Source organism: Lissotriton vulgaris, chromosome 9, assembly GCF_964263255.1.
Source record: "Lissotriton vulgaris chromosome 9, aLisVul1.2, whole genome shotgun sequence".
NCBI lineage: Eukaryota > Metazoa > Chordata > Amphibia > Caudata > Salamandridae > Lissotriton > Lissotriton vulgaris.
Window position 1 is genome coordinate 1,054,522,811 of NC_141697.1, and position 15,936 is coordinate 1,054,538,746.

The 15,936-nt window shown below is 42.3% G+C and overlaps 1 protein-coding gene across 1 annotated transcript in view; it reads right to left on the reverse strand.

The window, feature by feature from the left end:
- Positions 1-15,936, reverse strand: part of NUP210 (nucleoporin 210) — a 519,503-nt gene that overhangs the window by 156,142 nt on the left and 347,425 nt on the right. Inside the window, exons 22-23 of the mRNA XM_086939009.1 lie at positions 11,952-12,079; positions 2,235-2,370 (exon numbers count right to left, since the gene is read on the reverse strand). Of these exons, the coding sequence (XP_086795135.1) occupies positions 2,235-2,370; positions 11,952-12,079 (264 nt within the window). The remainder of the gene's footprint in view (positions 1-2,234; positions 2,371-11,951; positions 12,080-15,936) is intronic.

Below are 15,936 nucleotides of genomic sequence, written 5' to 3' on the forward strand. Positions count from 1 at the left end.
TTTCGATCTTCTCTAAACGTAGGTTGAGAGAGGCCAGTTCTGCTTTGAGTTTTTTTGAAGTCACAGACCTCCTCTAAGATCAGATTTAACATGTCTTTGATGCTCATTTGAAATTCCCCCCTGACTCAACCATTAGATTAGGATTGAGGTTAAAACTAAGGTTGAGATTGGAGCTGGCACGATTTACAGCTGGAGATAAAATTCCTACCCCCAACTCCTCCTGTTGAGGGGCTATAGACTGAGGGTATCAGGGAGCTAGCTAGACTCTTAGAGGCATCTGCAGCCTGATCACAAACTTGCACTTTTTCGGGGATTGACAATTTAGCTGCAGGAATCCCGCTTTGGATAGGCAATAGAGCAGTTTCTTCATCATGGTGGAGAATTAAACCTGGCGCAGTTTCGGGGGATGCCAATTTTGCTGCAGACATCCCGCTCTGGGTAGACAATTGACCAGTTTCTTCATCGTGGTTAGAACCTGGCAGGTGTTCAATATTAATAGAAGAGTCAGCATTTAAAGTTACTTGCGCATTACCCATTCTGAGGACCACACATCCGGTTTCTAGTGCATCAATCCTGACTGTGGTTCCTGCAATACCAGGATGCTCCTTAGTGTTCTGTGTGCCCAAACTGAGACCAGGAGAGGAAGTTTGCGGCATTGTCTTTTTCAAAAACAGTGAAAAAAAATTGCTTAATCTCCTTTGCGGCGATCGTTTTTTGCCAATCAAGTTCGCCTTCTTGTGGCCGCAATGGAGAGCTCCTGGTGCCTTCCTTCCCAGGTACACCCCCTACCTGGACTGGATGTTCTATAACCGCTACTTTGGCAGTGGAGTTTCCATCTTAATCCTCGGAGCTTTCAAAAGTGGAGTCAAGACCATGTAAGGGAAGGGCGCTTTCCATCCCAGCCATCCCAGCTAGGCAAGCTGCCTCTTTTACCTCCTTCACTTCTTTGGCCAGTAGTCGCCAAGTCTTAACTTTAGGAGGGCGGGTATTTAATATTTTTTCCATTTTACAGATTGCTGCGCCTTTTAACTCAATTTCCCAGAATGCAATCACTGCTTGGGGATACACCAGTCCTTACCGCCAAATAACTCTTCCCCACTCTGTTTGATGCTCCCGTAAAGTTTTTGTCCCCGGGGGGGCCTTTCCCGGAACTAACGCTCTGCTATTAATTAGATTGGAAAAGGTCAAGATCTCACCGACCCACCGAGCGGCACGCAGCAGTGCGCGCAGCAGTAGAAATGGCCCAACCTCCAAGTCCTCAGATCGGCTGCAGCTACACTGAAACATTTTTCTTCCACCTTTCAGCAATAAATACTCCACCCTCCGAGACTTGCAGGCAGTGCAGAACAGTACAATCCGGGCAGAGGCGAGGCGGGGAATTATACTGCAAGCCCTTCTAAATACTATTTAATTTCCTGTTGTAGTGTCCCAGTGATTGCTCCAATACTTTAATACAGGCCCCCCACCAGGTCACACCAGCCACAGTCCCGTACCTTCTTCTTGAGGTGTTTCAGTTTCCGCTGCTTTGTTAATCAAAATGCTGTTGCATGAAGCGCCCTCTGTGCAAGCATCTTTTTAAATCCAGGCGATACCGGTCTTTCTTGCAACCTGCTGCCCATGCCACTCAGCTCAACGGCGCTCCACAAGAGCTGTTCACCGCCTCAATGCCTTCCTCCTCCCTCCATCAAAATCCGCCACTTCATCCCACACAGATGCGATACTCAAGGGAGATCGGCAACACTTCTCAAGAACTTCAAAGAATTTCATATGCAGCTGCTCATCTCGCTGTAATAACAGTCTCATGATCGCCCGCACCGCTCCGAGTTTAACCATTTTGTTTTCAGATTCCCTCAGAGGACGCTGGCCTGCCTGCTGCACGCCAATACACCAGAGAGATCGCCATTACTGGGGGTGGGGCAGCAAACACCTGTGGCTATGCGGCGTGGAAGACCGCAGCCATATGTTAGTTGATTGTCTTGAATTTACAAGAAATGTTTAATTTAAAAAAAATTCAGTGAACAAGCAAATAGTTTAAGTTCTCAATAAATGTAACCTAAATTCTGAATTGTACTTAGAGGTGAGGTAAAGATAGGACCACTTTCATCCTTTAGCAATATTTTATATTAGCTTCTTTCACATCAAATGTTCGTATACCCAATAATGTGGACATTTAACTTATGCAATATACAAAGCTTAGAATGCCATATATCGTCAACTAAAACACAGAGTCTTACTTCAAACTGTTGTGGTACAGAGTTATATTGTTTCCCATTTTTGTCCGTAACTGTTGCAGTCAGACTTGTTTGGCCGATGGCCACACCATGAACTAGATATGTAGCTGTGTACACATCAGGAGCTTCATCTAGGAGACTAGGTAAATAAAGGAAAACAGAATACAATCCAGATTGTTATCTATGCAACATAAGGTACAGTAAAGTAAAAAAAAATTGTTAAAACCTACACCAAACATGCTAGTACAACTTTTAATTAGTTTAGGATTGACAAACTATAAAATTTTATTATGCGAGCCCCAATTACTACCTTTTTGTTGTGTAAGTATTCGTACTGGGAACAAGCCAACATTTACTGAAGAGTATATTTGAAAACTTAGAAGGAGATTCTCTGGCTGCAGACAATTCGGAGTCTTTTTATGAATAGCTTTAGAGAGAAAACTCAAGGCCAGAATAAAGGAGAAACAGGAGATTTTTGACAAAGCTACTCAACAGTTGTTGCTTCAATCTGAATTATTTCAGAATTGTTGGTTTCAGCAATGTAACCAAGACATTCTTTCTGCTATAAACTGTTTAAATTTGTGGACCTATTACATATTTCTTGTTTCACCAACTTGAATGGTACCTCATATGCAATGTTCTCAAGATGCTTTGCCAAAATACAGTCCACTAACTTTTAGGCTGTATACATCTTCTATTTTGTGGGAATGGAGAGTTTAACAGCCCATCACACTGCCTGTTACAGTTGCATTTGTGACCTGAAGGTTTCTATGCACCTCTTGTAAGGTTATTATCTGTAACTGGGGCACGCTGCATAGTTCCTGACATGCCAGCACTTTGGTCTTATTTTCAAACACTGTCTTCTTTATAACATACCTCACAGTCTTCTTTTTCTCTAGCACTCTTCAGGATTACAATCACTGCAAAGGTGCCTCCACTCGTCTTATTCTCATGGCTGGAGAGCCCTGGCATTCAAATGTTTTGTGTACTGAATATAGCCTCCTCATTCGCACTGTTTGCCTTTTACTGAAAGCTGGTATCCCCGGGACTCAACTTTTTTGCCATTTTGGCTCAATTTCCCAATTGTGGGTATTTCTGCCTTCATTTGAAACAATGGTCACGGAACACTGCTTTCTTCAGTCTATCTCCATAGAACTTCATTACCTACTGAAGACCAACTGTGAGAAGTTGGCCCGATATGCAGTGTTCACTATTCTAGCGACCACTATGCATCGGTCCAAACGACCCTTATGGTGATTGGTTGTAAGTCAACCTTAGACCAGCTATCCTAGTAGCGTGGATACGAGCAGTCTTCGGGCTAAACTCTAGAGGGCGTTTTAAGCCAGCTGTTATACCATCACATACCCCTTGAACACCAAGTGAAAGGACACCACACAAGTGTTATGAAAATAAACAGTGTATTTATTAGCATCACAACAGCCCTGTACTCTTTATGAGGACAGGGTACTAAGCACACAACGAAACTCTTAGGAAAATACTTCAAGTGCACAATCAATACAAGTGCCCGAGGGCACGGAAAGTTTAGTGGTCTCGGGCGGACCCGATAAGGCAAGTCGGAAGCGAGGGACTCGGGACCCTTAACTAAGGAGGCTATGCGGGCACCGAAATGCCGAAGTTACCTAGCCCCAAGGGCTGCGGCTGCACAAGTCTTTACAGACGTCGGGAGTCTTCGCTGACGAGCCAGGAGCCGGAAGGAAGGAGTTGCTGGCCGGCGACCAGTGGAAATAGTTCGTAGAGATCCAAGCCTGGATCAGAGATGGATGACACCTGAAAACAGAGGGGACCAAGTTCGTACTACTAGCCAGTAGTCAGAGGGTACCAGGAGGGCACCGGATGATCGTCACCTCGACTAGGTGAGTGGGCGACGCTAGGCTCTGCAGTCTCACGGACCAGGAGGCGTTGTCGGCGACCAGGATGGAGGTGCGAGCTGTCCCACGAAGGTTGATGCTGTCGGCGTCGCTGGGCCCAGGATTGGGGCAACAAGCCTTGGCAAATTTCAGGGCCACGTGGTGGGCCAAAAAGGGCGTCTTGAGTGGACCAGGAGGGTCCGGGGTGCTCCTCTCGCAGAAGGGAGCAAAGGCCAGTCTGGAGCAACCAGACCAGCAGCGTTGGTTGTCGGGTGTCGTCAAGAAGGTCACAGCCAGCGGCTAGTGACCAGACAACGTGCTGAACAGCAAAGAGCAGAAGGGCCCCACGCAGATCGTGGAGATGCTGGGAGGCTGCACTTCGGTGATGGAGCTGCTCAGGGTCGGGGCTTCTCGGACCCCAGAGCACTCACCAGAGGATCCCTTCGGTGGTCGTGCTGGTTAAGAAATTGTGCAGGTCTTGATGATGGCCGGTCCCTCGAGGTCTCGTCGCACCCACAGATCTCAGCTGAGCTGACGATGTGGGTAGAGGTCAGAGGTGCCAGGGAAGCCGGTTCTCGTCGAGCTGGGCCGTCGGATTCCTGAGGAAGGACTTGCAGCAAACCGCAGAGTTCTTAGATGGTGCCTGCGGATGCAGGGTGACTACTCCTTAGCCACAAGGGAGAAATCTTGAGAAGAGTCGAGAGTTCCTTTCGTAGAAAGTATTCTTGATTCAAAGATGATCTAATTTGGAAGGGTCCCCGCTCCGGTCTTTATCCTAAAGAAAGGGGTGGGTACATGACTAGGTCCTGCCCTAGGGGTGGGACCAGGAAGGGGGTGGTTACACCCCTCTCCCCTGCCGGACTTTCCCCAGGTCAGGGGCTGCGCGCCCCTGGAACTGGTTCTAACCGGCAGATGCGTAGTGAGCACCGGGGTGCCACTCCGCAGTCACCTTCTTGTAAAGCCCTGCCTACCCAGGATACACAAAACCCTGTCTGGGATGGTGCGAACACCGCCCCGGACAGGAAAACCTTTGTCCAAGCTCTCCTCGCTGGAAGGACTCCCAGCGGTAGGAGGTCAGACTCGTGTCTGTGGTGGCAGCATCCATTTTGTGGAGCTGAGGCTTCAGTTAACTTTAACCGGGGTTCACAGTTACGTACATGTCGTGTCCCTCTAGAAGGGCGGAATGCTAACCTCGTCGCCAGCATTGGTGAGGGGTCAGAATCCCGATTCGTATGACACCTTACTCGACATGTCTTGATAACGCCATACCGAAGTTACTAATATGGTACGCGTTATCATGGAACAGCCATTGGGTCTTGGTTCCGCAAGCTGCAACCGGGCTCGGCTCGTACCAGAGCCCAATTCACACGATTCCATGCACTCTGCCTTCAGGATTGTCAAGGCCTGCCATAGGAGTGACTGATAGGAACTCGGGTGTCCATTTTAAGGTTAGATATAGGGATACTATACCTAAAGCAACGGGCGAGTACGCCACGTTGCCCCAGCTGTCGCGCAGCCAGTTGTGTCAGATTTAGATGGCCATCCAGGGGTGGCATAATACATGCTTCAGCCCCTGGTAGGCCCTGGGTACACCAATGCCCTGAGTTACAGGGTCTGACAAGGTGGCCCAGTTCCAATTGGGTAATGCACCTAAGGTACACACATCAATTTAGCGAGAGACCAGCTAGGCTGTGGGTCTGATTGGCAGGCCCACAGCCCGAGAAAGTCGTAAACCAGTGAAACAAAAGCAAAAAATCTGGGTAATCATAGGATTGCAGACCCTACTCTCCTACACCAACCATATCCCAAGTGTCCTTCCAAGTACAGGCAGCCTATTTACATCTGCTTTGGTCTCCATTACTGATGCATCCAACAACTTCAACGCATCCTTCTTTGCAGTTGAGAATAATACTTTTCACTCGTCTACTCAGCTTCACTCAATGGTATCTAAACTATTGGGCTGGAGCTTTTGTCTTTAGCTGGAGAACAGGCAAATAACAGCTCACCAACTCTTGGCTGCTTCTCCTTTGATAACATTTTGGTCAATATTTCTAAATGTGTGAGGAGCAGGCAGCCTGCTGTTCAGAACTATGTACTTGAATCAAGTTTTAACAGATACATAGTGGATATGGGCATTGGAATTAAACAATTGTTTTCTTTTCTTTGACCATTTGTTTCTCCACAATTAGGGGCAGTTGTGCAATGGTGTACTGTGATGAATTGGTCATTTGTGATTCCAATACAAGGGTTTCACAGAAGAGACATCCAGTTGAGTAGCTTTCTGACCAATTGTCTCATTACTATGTTTTAGATACACTTGCACGTTGAACTTTCATGGCTTACTGTTTTAGGTTTGTAAGCATTTGCCAGATATTTACTGGTTTCCAAACTCTTGGTGTTAATTGTTTTTAACTGAATTAAACTGTTTTTATTCTACCTACAGCATACAATAAGTATTTAGTCTTAGCAGTTGCCATCTAGAGTTTTTCTGCAAAGGTTTGCATTTGGTGGTCCGCTTTCCTTAGTTACAGCATGTGCAGGCCCATGTTATGTAAAAACAAATGCATCTGTGGTGCACAGAAAGGGTACGCCACAGGGAAGCCTATCTATGCAGGTCTGTGCCCAGCGGAACCTAGAAGCCAGGAATGCTGTTTATCCCTTTCTTCAAAAGAAGACTGCTACTCCAGATGATACACCTGTTGCTCACAGAAGAAATTCCAGAACTGAGGTCATTGCGCTTCCACATCATTTGTAGCCATTGCTCAGTGCCACTATTCCTTGTGCATCTTCTCGAAAGAGTAACAATTCATTACCATTACCATTAACCAGGACAATCCTAAATCCGGATTTAATCCCAAATGTACACCCTTTAAAGTCTTCCCTGGTTAATGTTCCTCTGTCCCTAAATATGCAAGATTAGTATTTATATTTATTATTTATAACAGAAACAATGCTCAAGTCACAGTCTTACAATTCGTTATTGGGCATCTCCCCCCATAAGTATGTTTCCATTCGGACAGGATTGGTGAATTCCATTTGGGCAGGATTAGGGGAATCATTGTTTTGCTCAAAATATCAGAGTCTACATTACAACTTTGCATTCCTTCACTGTCTGATTCAGAGGTGCTAACAAATAAAATATACTTCGTAATGCGCAGGTAACATTCATCTTAACATTCATCTTAATAAGGCAATTATAAAAATATCCTGGTGATGCACTTACCTTTTTAAATGATTTTCAGATTAATATTACTAATTGTAGCACTTCCCACCCATTCTGAGAGATTTCAGTTGCATTTATGCAATCTGTCTGCCTCGATCCCACTGATCCTTTCAAAATGTTAGTGCAATTATTTCATTCTAAACATTGAGCAGGATATGTTCTGGACAAACTTTATGGCCAATGAAGAAATTGTTTTTGTCCTGTAAAAAGAATTCCTATGGATGGTCAAACCCCATTTTAAGCTTCCTATTAAAATTCAACCTAAGTTCCCTCCGCAGCATCTAATATCTTTATGATACAGTAGAGGGATTTTGACAGAATCAACTAGTTTTCTATCGGAAAACATCCTCAACACTAGCCATACTCAAAAAGATACATCTGGAAAGTATAGCTAATACTCTACTCATCGTTCCTCTGTCCTTGACACACTTGCTTCAGTTTCTGAAATTCTAAGGCAATAAACAAAGCTCTAACTGGGTTCGAAGGTATTAAAGTAATCATAAAAGGTAAACTAAATAACTTCTAAAAAGACTGGGATGGGACCATTATCACTTGAAACTATACTCTGCTCCCATCAGCTGCTCTATTCCATCAACTTATATCCAGTAAAGCAGCTATGTGAGTTTTGGGAATACACTGAGACACTGGATGATACCCAAGTGGATTTCTGACACAACTACAATAGTGAAATCACAATTTTTGGCTGTATAGATGATATTAGGAGGCTGATTTGACCCTATCCCTTTTCTGGTCAACAAGGCTCCTTGTGGAGTACTTCAAGGATCAACATACTCTACTTTCTCATTCACCTTGTACTTTAGTTCACTTGCTGCCCTCACGGGCACTTATGCTCTCAATTGGTATGGATATGCAGATGATAACTTCTAAGTAATCAATTCTATAATGATATGCCACTACAGAAATTTCCATTTTGCTGTAAAATAATGAATGGGTTACCACAGCCTTATGATTAACAAAGGCAAAGCCGAGATTCTATTATGGGTTGGAGCCAATGCTTATGGTACCCTGCTCTTCGGCCCTTGGATTTTGGTCCTTGTCTAAACCTTTCAAAGTGGTTAAGTATGCAGTCATAAAATTTGAGTAAACTCTCAAAATGATAGACCTGGATTTCTCTTCCAGTAAATTTTATACGAGGACACTCAGTCCTTTGCTTCCACCACTTTTCTTTGAGAATAGACGTGCAACTGTTATAGTCCTTATTGGGTTTTGACTTGATTATTGTAATAGTATTGCAATAGTATTTACTATTCAAAAGCAGGCCACATGTATGCAATGGTCGCTCCCCAGTTCAGCAAGGCTACTCCTATGAGGAGAACTCTTCGCTGTCTTCCAGTATAGGCTGCACCATTTTTAAAGTAGTTTATGCTAATAATATTATAGAAAGATTCAACTTCTTATCTGTCCAGTTAGATGTTACCATACAATTTACTATGTTTGGCCAATTACTTTCTTCAACACACTCAAAGGCTTTGGAGGGCTTGCCTTATTTGCCAAGACTTTTCTGTGGTGGCCATATCTTTTCTATGATGGCCACTTCCTTGTGAAAATTACTGTTGATTTAACTTAGAGCTACTTTATTTCAGATGTATTTTAGAACGCTTCAAAAACATTGCTGTACCAGCATAATCTTGGTTTGTAGTGTTTCATGATCAGCCTTGGTGCCAAGAGAGCGCTTGAGGTGAGCTTGATTAAATTCCTATTACATAACTTAGGTTTGCCTGATACTTTACCAAAAAAACATAATTATGTGTGTTTTTGAAAGATTTTTTAGCATAGCTGTAGTAGAAGAGAGACGCTGATTATCTATAAAACAGCAACAGACTTTCTAAAATTACAATATATATTCAGAAATCTACATGTTAAATGCCCATTGGTAAATAATACTTTTTTACACAGACCGATGATTTGACATATAGTATGGGCTGGCAAAATGCTCAAACCAATTACATACCCTATGTAGCATATACTGTGATATCTGTAAGCACGCCCTCATAAGATTCTGTGGTTTTACATCTCCGACGTTCATCTAGCCTGCACCAAGACCTAAGATTTTAGGAATCTAACCATAGGTGAGTACCACACACTCATTTCAAGCGGTCACAGTTCACTACCCAAACAATATTAGTCAACATTAAAACATCTTGTTTGAAAAGGGACACAACAGGATTCAGAACACTCTCTTAGCAACATTATCTTAAAGTAAGAATTACCTTTAAGAGTTTATATGTCCTTGTGGAGCACAAAGATACTTTTACTGTTTGTTTAAAAAGAATGACTAATGATTTTTTTAGTGAATATTTATGAAAAATAAATAAAAAATAATAATATGATCCAAAAATTGGAACAAAAACAGTCATTTTAATAATCTAGAACTAAATAATTCAATATTGGACTACATTTTATTTACAATTATGGATTTAAACCAAACAAATATTTAATAGTCTTTTACAGTGTTTATTAAACACAATTAATCAGATTAAGCTTCGCTTGTGGTGTGCTTGAGTGGTCAAGTGAGTAACCCAATGAGATACACAAGGCTACTTTGAAGTTTTCTAATAACACAGGAAATATGGCAAGAAGGCATTCTTCTAACCAAATATGGTTGTGTGTTGATTTTATTGAATACTGATGTTTGATACTACTGTTTTTAGAATTCTATTTTAACTTAGTTATTATATTTTTTGTACAATGAATTAACACTACCCAAGGACAACAAACGTTGCTTACTTTCTAAGACGCACATACTATGTGGGCAGGAGGACCGAGAGTTAGTTGAGGGCACATAAAATCTTTTTGTAAAAAGCAAGTGGGTTAGTACCATATCTAGACCCACTGTATACTCCGGAGTAGAAACAGCAGATCAGAAAGCATGTTCGGTAATGAACAACTAGTTACAGCTAGAACACTTGATAGTTCTGTTAAAGAACAACATCTTGAGTTGTATAAACATTCAATCTATCAAAACCATCTTTGTTCGGTCATTGTAGGACCATAAATGTGACGGATAAAACATTTACATCTTCATAAAATATAAATAACACTCTAAAAGCATCATAACACAGATAATCATTAAAACGCATAGATTCTTCTCAATTTGATAGCAGCAATGAAATAACTGAGAACAGCAGTGCAAACATCATGCGATTCTAAGCTTTGCAGATAGATAAAGCCCTCTTTGTAAGAATTAAAGTGCTTATCTAGTAGGGCAGGGTGTACAAAGCGCAATCTAAGAGAGTCAAAGTACAAAAGAACATAAAATGAACAGTTGATTGAGGAGTAACACAGTCACAGGGGCAACATTGGAGGGGAGAAACCAGGAGCCAACTAGTGGGAAAGCCACAAGGAAATGAACTATGTTTAGTCAAAATCTAGTGAGATAAAATCTGTGCTCTGGATTTACTATCCAGTTCGCATAAGGCTCCCTATCAGATGATGTGAATATCTGCATATATTTTGTAACTGTAGGCAAATCAAGGGATTTGTCCAGTCTAATTCCCTCTTTTTAAGTTTCATTGCTCCCCTTGACTTCCATTTTAATTTAAGGTGTTATACTTTGCATTGACTCAAAGAGATGACTGTACCCCAGAATATGGAAGGTGTTTCGCACATAACCCAACCATGGGATAGCAGTCATATTATCTAATTTTAAACAATCTAGTAATACCTTCTGTGAGAAGTGTGCATTCAGGGAGCTCCATAGCTTTATTCATAACAAAAGAGGTGCCACTGAGATCCGGTCCTCCATGAACCCTATACCCAATTCCAAATGTGCAATAGGTTTGAGCAGGATTTAGGAATGGCCAGATCCACTAGATGGGGAACAATATACGCCTGCTCCATTAGGTCCCATATTATGCTCCTATCTACAAGGTCAAAAGCACAGGAGAGGTCCATAAATGCCATATGTATGGCCCCTCTCCTGGATATGGCATATTTCCTTATGATGAGAGTTAGATTAAGTGTTTGTCCTACAGTCCCTAGACTGTTTTGGAAGCCATACTGGGCAGGGGAGAAAAAAGAGCTAGCCTCTGCCCAGTCCTCCAGTTTGCCCGGGATTGCCCTCCCAAGGATCTTTACTGTGGAATTAATCAATGAGATTGGGCAATAACATGCAGGGCAGTTGCGATCACCTTTCTTATAGGTTGGTACAATGCTGGCTTTACTCCATGAATCTATAAGGTTGCCTTTCACTGCAGCCCTCAATACATTTGTGCAACGGGAGCAGAGAATTCCAGGATATAAACATTCCTTCTTGTGGTGTAAAAAAAAAGTATGAGGCATGGATCAAACATCTATTTATTATTCAATCAGAGCTTATACAGGAGTAACCATGGGGAAATACAGTCTGGAATTAATTAACATTTCCTGTGGCCTAAACAACATTCACAAGTAGTTGCCTTGATCCACAGACTGAAGACAAATGGCAAACCTCGAGAACACTCACTTATTAAAGAGCTCGCATTCTACTGCTTACATTGAGCTAAGCATTTCAGAGTCAACACACGGAATATTCCTATTGTAATTACAATTGTTCTGACCATCTATTGCAGACTAAGTGACCACACAAGCCAAAACATATAATTAAAGTGATATAAAATAAAAACTTACGTTAGAGTAACAATTCGATTGGCTTCCTTTAGTTTCAAATCCATGAATTTGAAGTATGTAGCTAGAAACGGCTCCTTAGAAGAGTCTTGAACTCTCACATAGGCTTTCACCGATTTTCCTATCTCCACCTGCATAAAGAATTAATCACAACATTAACTGATGTATGATGAATTAAAATTGTGAATTAATATATTTTTGCATATGGGGTTTTTCATCTTAATGTTGCATTCTTTCTAGGTTTAGAGTGCCCGTGCAAGTGCTGTAAACTCCAAGAAAGGGCACACTTTACAGTGCGATTTTTGGAAATTAATCATGCTTTCAACCTAGTATCTAGTCTTCATCAAATAAGAGACTATTCAATTTATAGGCAATATTTAAAGAGTCTACTCTTGCGATAATACCTGAACCATGTATTTAAGTTTAGAATTATTCAAAAGAATATTATCTAAGATATTAGCAGTAAAATTGTAATGGCCTATTACTCACCCAGACACTGAGATTACATATATATCTGCAGGAATACATTATCTTCATTTGAAATGTGTTAATAGGGATGTCAGCTGACTAGGTTGAACTTGCATGTGCATCAACACTGCTACTCTAGAACACTGTATCTTCCCATCAGAATATTGAAGTGAACACTGGCTGGGTTGCTTTGCACATAAGGCCCATAAACAACATAAGTATGCTGATTGTGTAATATATGCAGTGATTTTTTATCGAAGACAAAGATTATGCAAACTGTGTGAAACACAAATACAATAACAATGTGTTAGACTATGCTAGATCTAGAGATTTGAGAGAGACAGCAAGAAATAGAGCAGACGAGAGAAGCAACAGAGCTAGGGAAGGGCCTGTGCATGGTGGGTACATGAGAGCAGACCTCGAGTCTCTCCTTTATGATACCTCTTCAATTCTGACTGCCTTTGGGCTCTCCATTTAGTACTCCGTAATGGGGCCAGTGCTGAGCTTCCCGGACATGTGGTTGGACCTTAGAGGTAACTTGCATAACTTAGGTCAGGTAAGCTCCAATATTCAGTTTAGCTCTGATTGGGCTTAAGGGGTCTGAGAGAGCAACGGACAACAATTATCACAAGGAAGAAAAAATATATATTCTGAACTCTAGGTTACACTATTGCACAGAATGATTTTTGTTTAGAGGTAATAAGTAAAAATCCACCCTCCAAGGACATCAGTTTAAATGGACTGTAGCTTGAAAGCACGGTATACTAAGGGAATGGGTCATGTAGGAACCTCATGGGGCTTACCTTTTATTGTATCTGGCTTCCGGAAGGAAAGAGATGTAGGTATTGAATACAGTCCTTTGCTAAACTGACAATTTTGCTTGGTGTCAAATCGCTATTGATTTAAGAGGCCCATCTCCTAGAAGGCCTTCTCAGATTGATTGATTCTGGAAAATATTATGGTGCTTCACTTGAAAAGTAGGCACCAAAATGTATGTAATACACCCGCATAGAACTACAGCATACGAGAGACTATTTAGCTTAAAAGTGGTTGTTCACCTGCATTCAGGTGCCAAACTGCCCAGATATATTTTATGGCAATGGGGAAGCTTAGAGGATGACGCAGCTATTTACTTATATCCCATTAAAGAGCAATAAATGTACCACAGTGGTCACCATGGCACTATCTCAATGCATAAGAACTTAAACGAGGGTCCTGAGGCAAGGATGATGTAAAGTGGTTATAAATGACCATTCTACGATGCACCTGCGAGGGCCATGATGCACGTTCTACTGTAACATATAAAGTAATAAATGAGTTGCCCTGACAGTCTTTATATACCAATATGGTAGCATATCACAACGGCGTGCGGTCTTTGTTGTTATAAAAATTGTTGACAATCTATAAAAATTGTTGACAATCTAATTTGATCCGGATATATCTGAGACCTGGAGATGGGTGGGTATTGGTTACCCATGTCAGGAGGATAGAGAGGTTCTTCCATTGGCTAGAAGAGGTGCTGGAGGGATACGGCCTCCCTATTCAATGCTAAACAAACCAAAAAGTATCCTACCCTGTGTATGTGTGAAATGCAGGGTGCTACTCTCTTCAGGTGGGACACCATCCATTTAAGGGCGGGAAAGGAATAGATACCTTTTTTATATAACCCTCACACTCTCTAGTAGTGTCATGCTTCATCGTCGGGATCACCCTGACTGCTAAAAGTCAGAGTGTGCTCAACCATATTTCAAGGAGCACTAGAAGTAGACCAAGGGGTTTAAAAATGTAAATGTAAATTGATACTTGTATAGCGCACTACTCACCCGCAAGGGTCTCAAGGCGCTGGTACGAATACCGCTGTGGAACCCATCCTGGCTTTCCCTGTGAGGCGTCCACTCCTGGGCACCCCCAAGGTGGAGGCCAGGCATCCTTAGCCTTGTGGAGGCCGTTGTGGAGATTAAGCAAGCTATTGCCCAGAGTTGCAGAGTGGGACTCCATGATTGGAATAGGCACCGAGGCGAGAATTATCAGGTCCGTGGAATTTTGAGCCCAAGACCCGCCGAGGCGGGGAATTGAACCCTGGTCCCGGGCTAGACCTCTGCATCAGGGTCTACCGCTCTAACCATTGAGCCACACTTCTAAAAAGTTTAAAGATTAAAAATCCTCCAATAGCTTCAAGGTATCTCTTTATTCGTGGAGTTATTGGGGATATTAAAAAGGGGAAAGTAGGGTAATGAGGATATTATGGTCCTATGACCCAAAAGCCAACATGTTTCAGCCTTAAGAGGTGGCCCTGCTGGGCTTTTGTCAAGGTGATTCAATTCCGCCTCCCTGGTGTTTCAGGTTCAGCCAGTTTCTGAAATTGATGTGCAGATGCCTACAACTAAATTGGACAGGTTTATACTTGCCCTTAGTTCTGTTCCTATTGTCTTTTTAGGTTCAACGTGAAATAAAAACAGTTTATGGGACTTTCACACTATGTGCCAGTATCGCACCTTGTGATTTAATCAATGTCGCATTTGGAATCCTGGATAGAGATTCTGTGTGAACGCATGCATCACCGGTTGCATGCTCATTATCCAGTGACTACGGGATATATTGTTCCCCAATTAACTCTGATTTGTGGTTGTGCAACTTCCACAATCACTTAACTCGTGAATGACTTGTATTAACTGTTTGAGCACTGTTAAAAAAACATACACTCATTCGTTTGTTTATAAATAAAAACAGCAGGTTACCACGTAGTGATTTTATCGCCATTCAATCATGCTCATGTTTTGTAGACACACACCCCTTAGTAGTGGACCTCTTGCTTCAGGAGGGGACATGGTTGCGGGGGTAGCCCTATAGTCACACACTAGTGGTAACATCCCATTACAGATAATCTGCATTACAAAACATACACCTGAAGACCACCAGAGATGACTGAACTACTTGGAATAGCATATACTGATGAAATGGCATCCACAATTCTGGCGGCGCCGACCTAACCTGGCAGTTCGGGCTGGACTGTTCCCATTGAGCGCAGGGTCAAGACTGATTTGCACTGTAGACCTAGTAGTGGTCAATCTTACAGATAAAGCACTGACACCTAATGAATTGGCAGTCCCTAATAAAGGTCTTGGTTACATCCCTACTGCCCAAATTGAGAAATTCAGCACAAGATGTAAGCTATATGAATACTTCAGAAAGTTCTGAGTGAAAACCTTTTTCGAGGGAAACCCATTGACAGAAACAGATACTGGCTACACCACCATGAGGAAGAAATCCAATTTTAACCGGCCAACATCCACGATGCCCCCAGAGGTAATCTCATTTGAGGAGGTGGTCATCAAAGAGGTAGAACAACTACAGACCAGAAGGGATGTCTTCAATAACCTCAGCAGAAATGAGCAAGAAGTGCTACGGTCACTTAGTAAAAGAACAAAGGTTGTGATAAAACCAGCCGATACGGGTGGCCAACCATTATCCAAGATCAGAACAGCTATAGGGAAGCTTGCCTTACCCTAATGTTGGATAC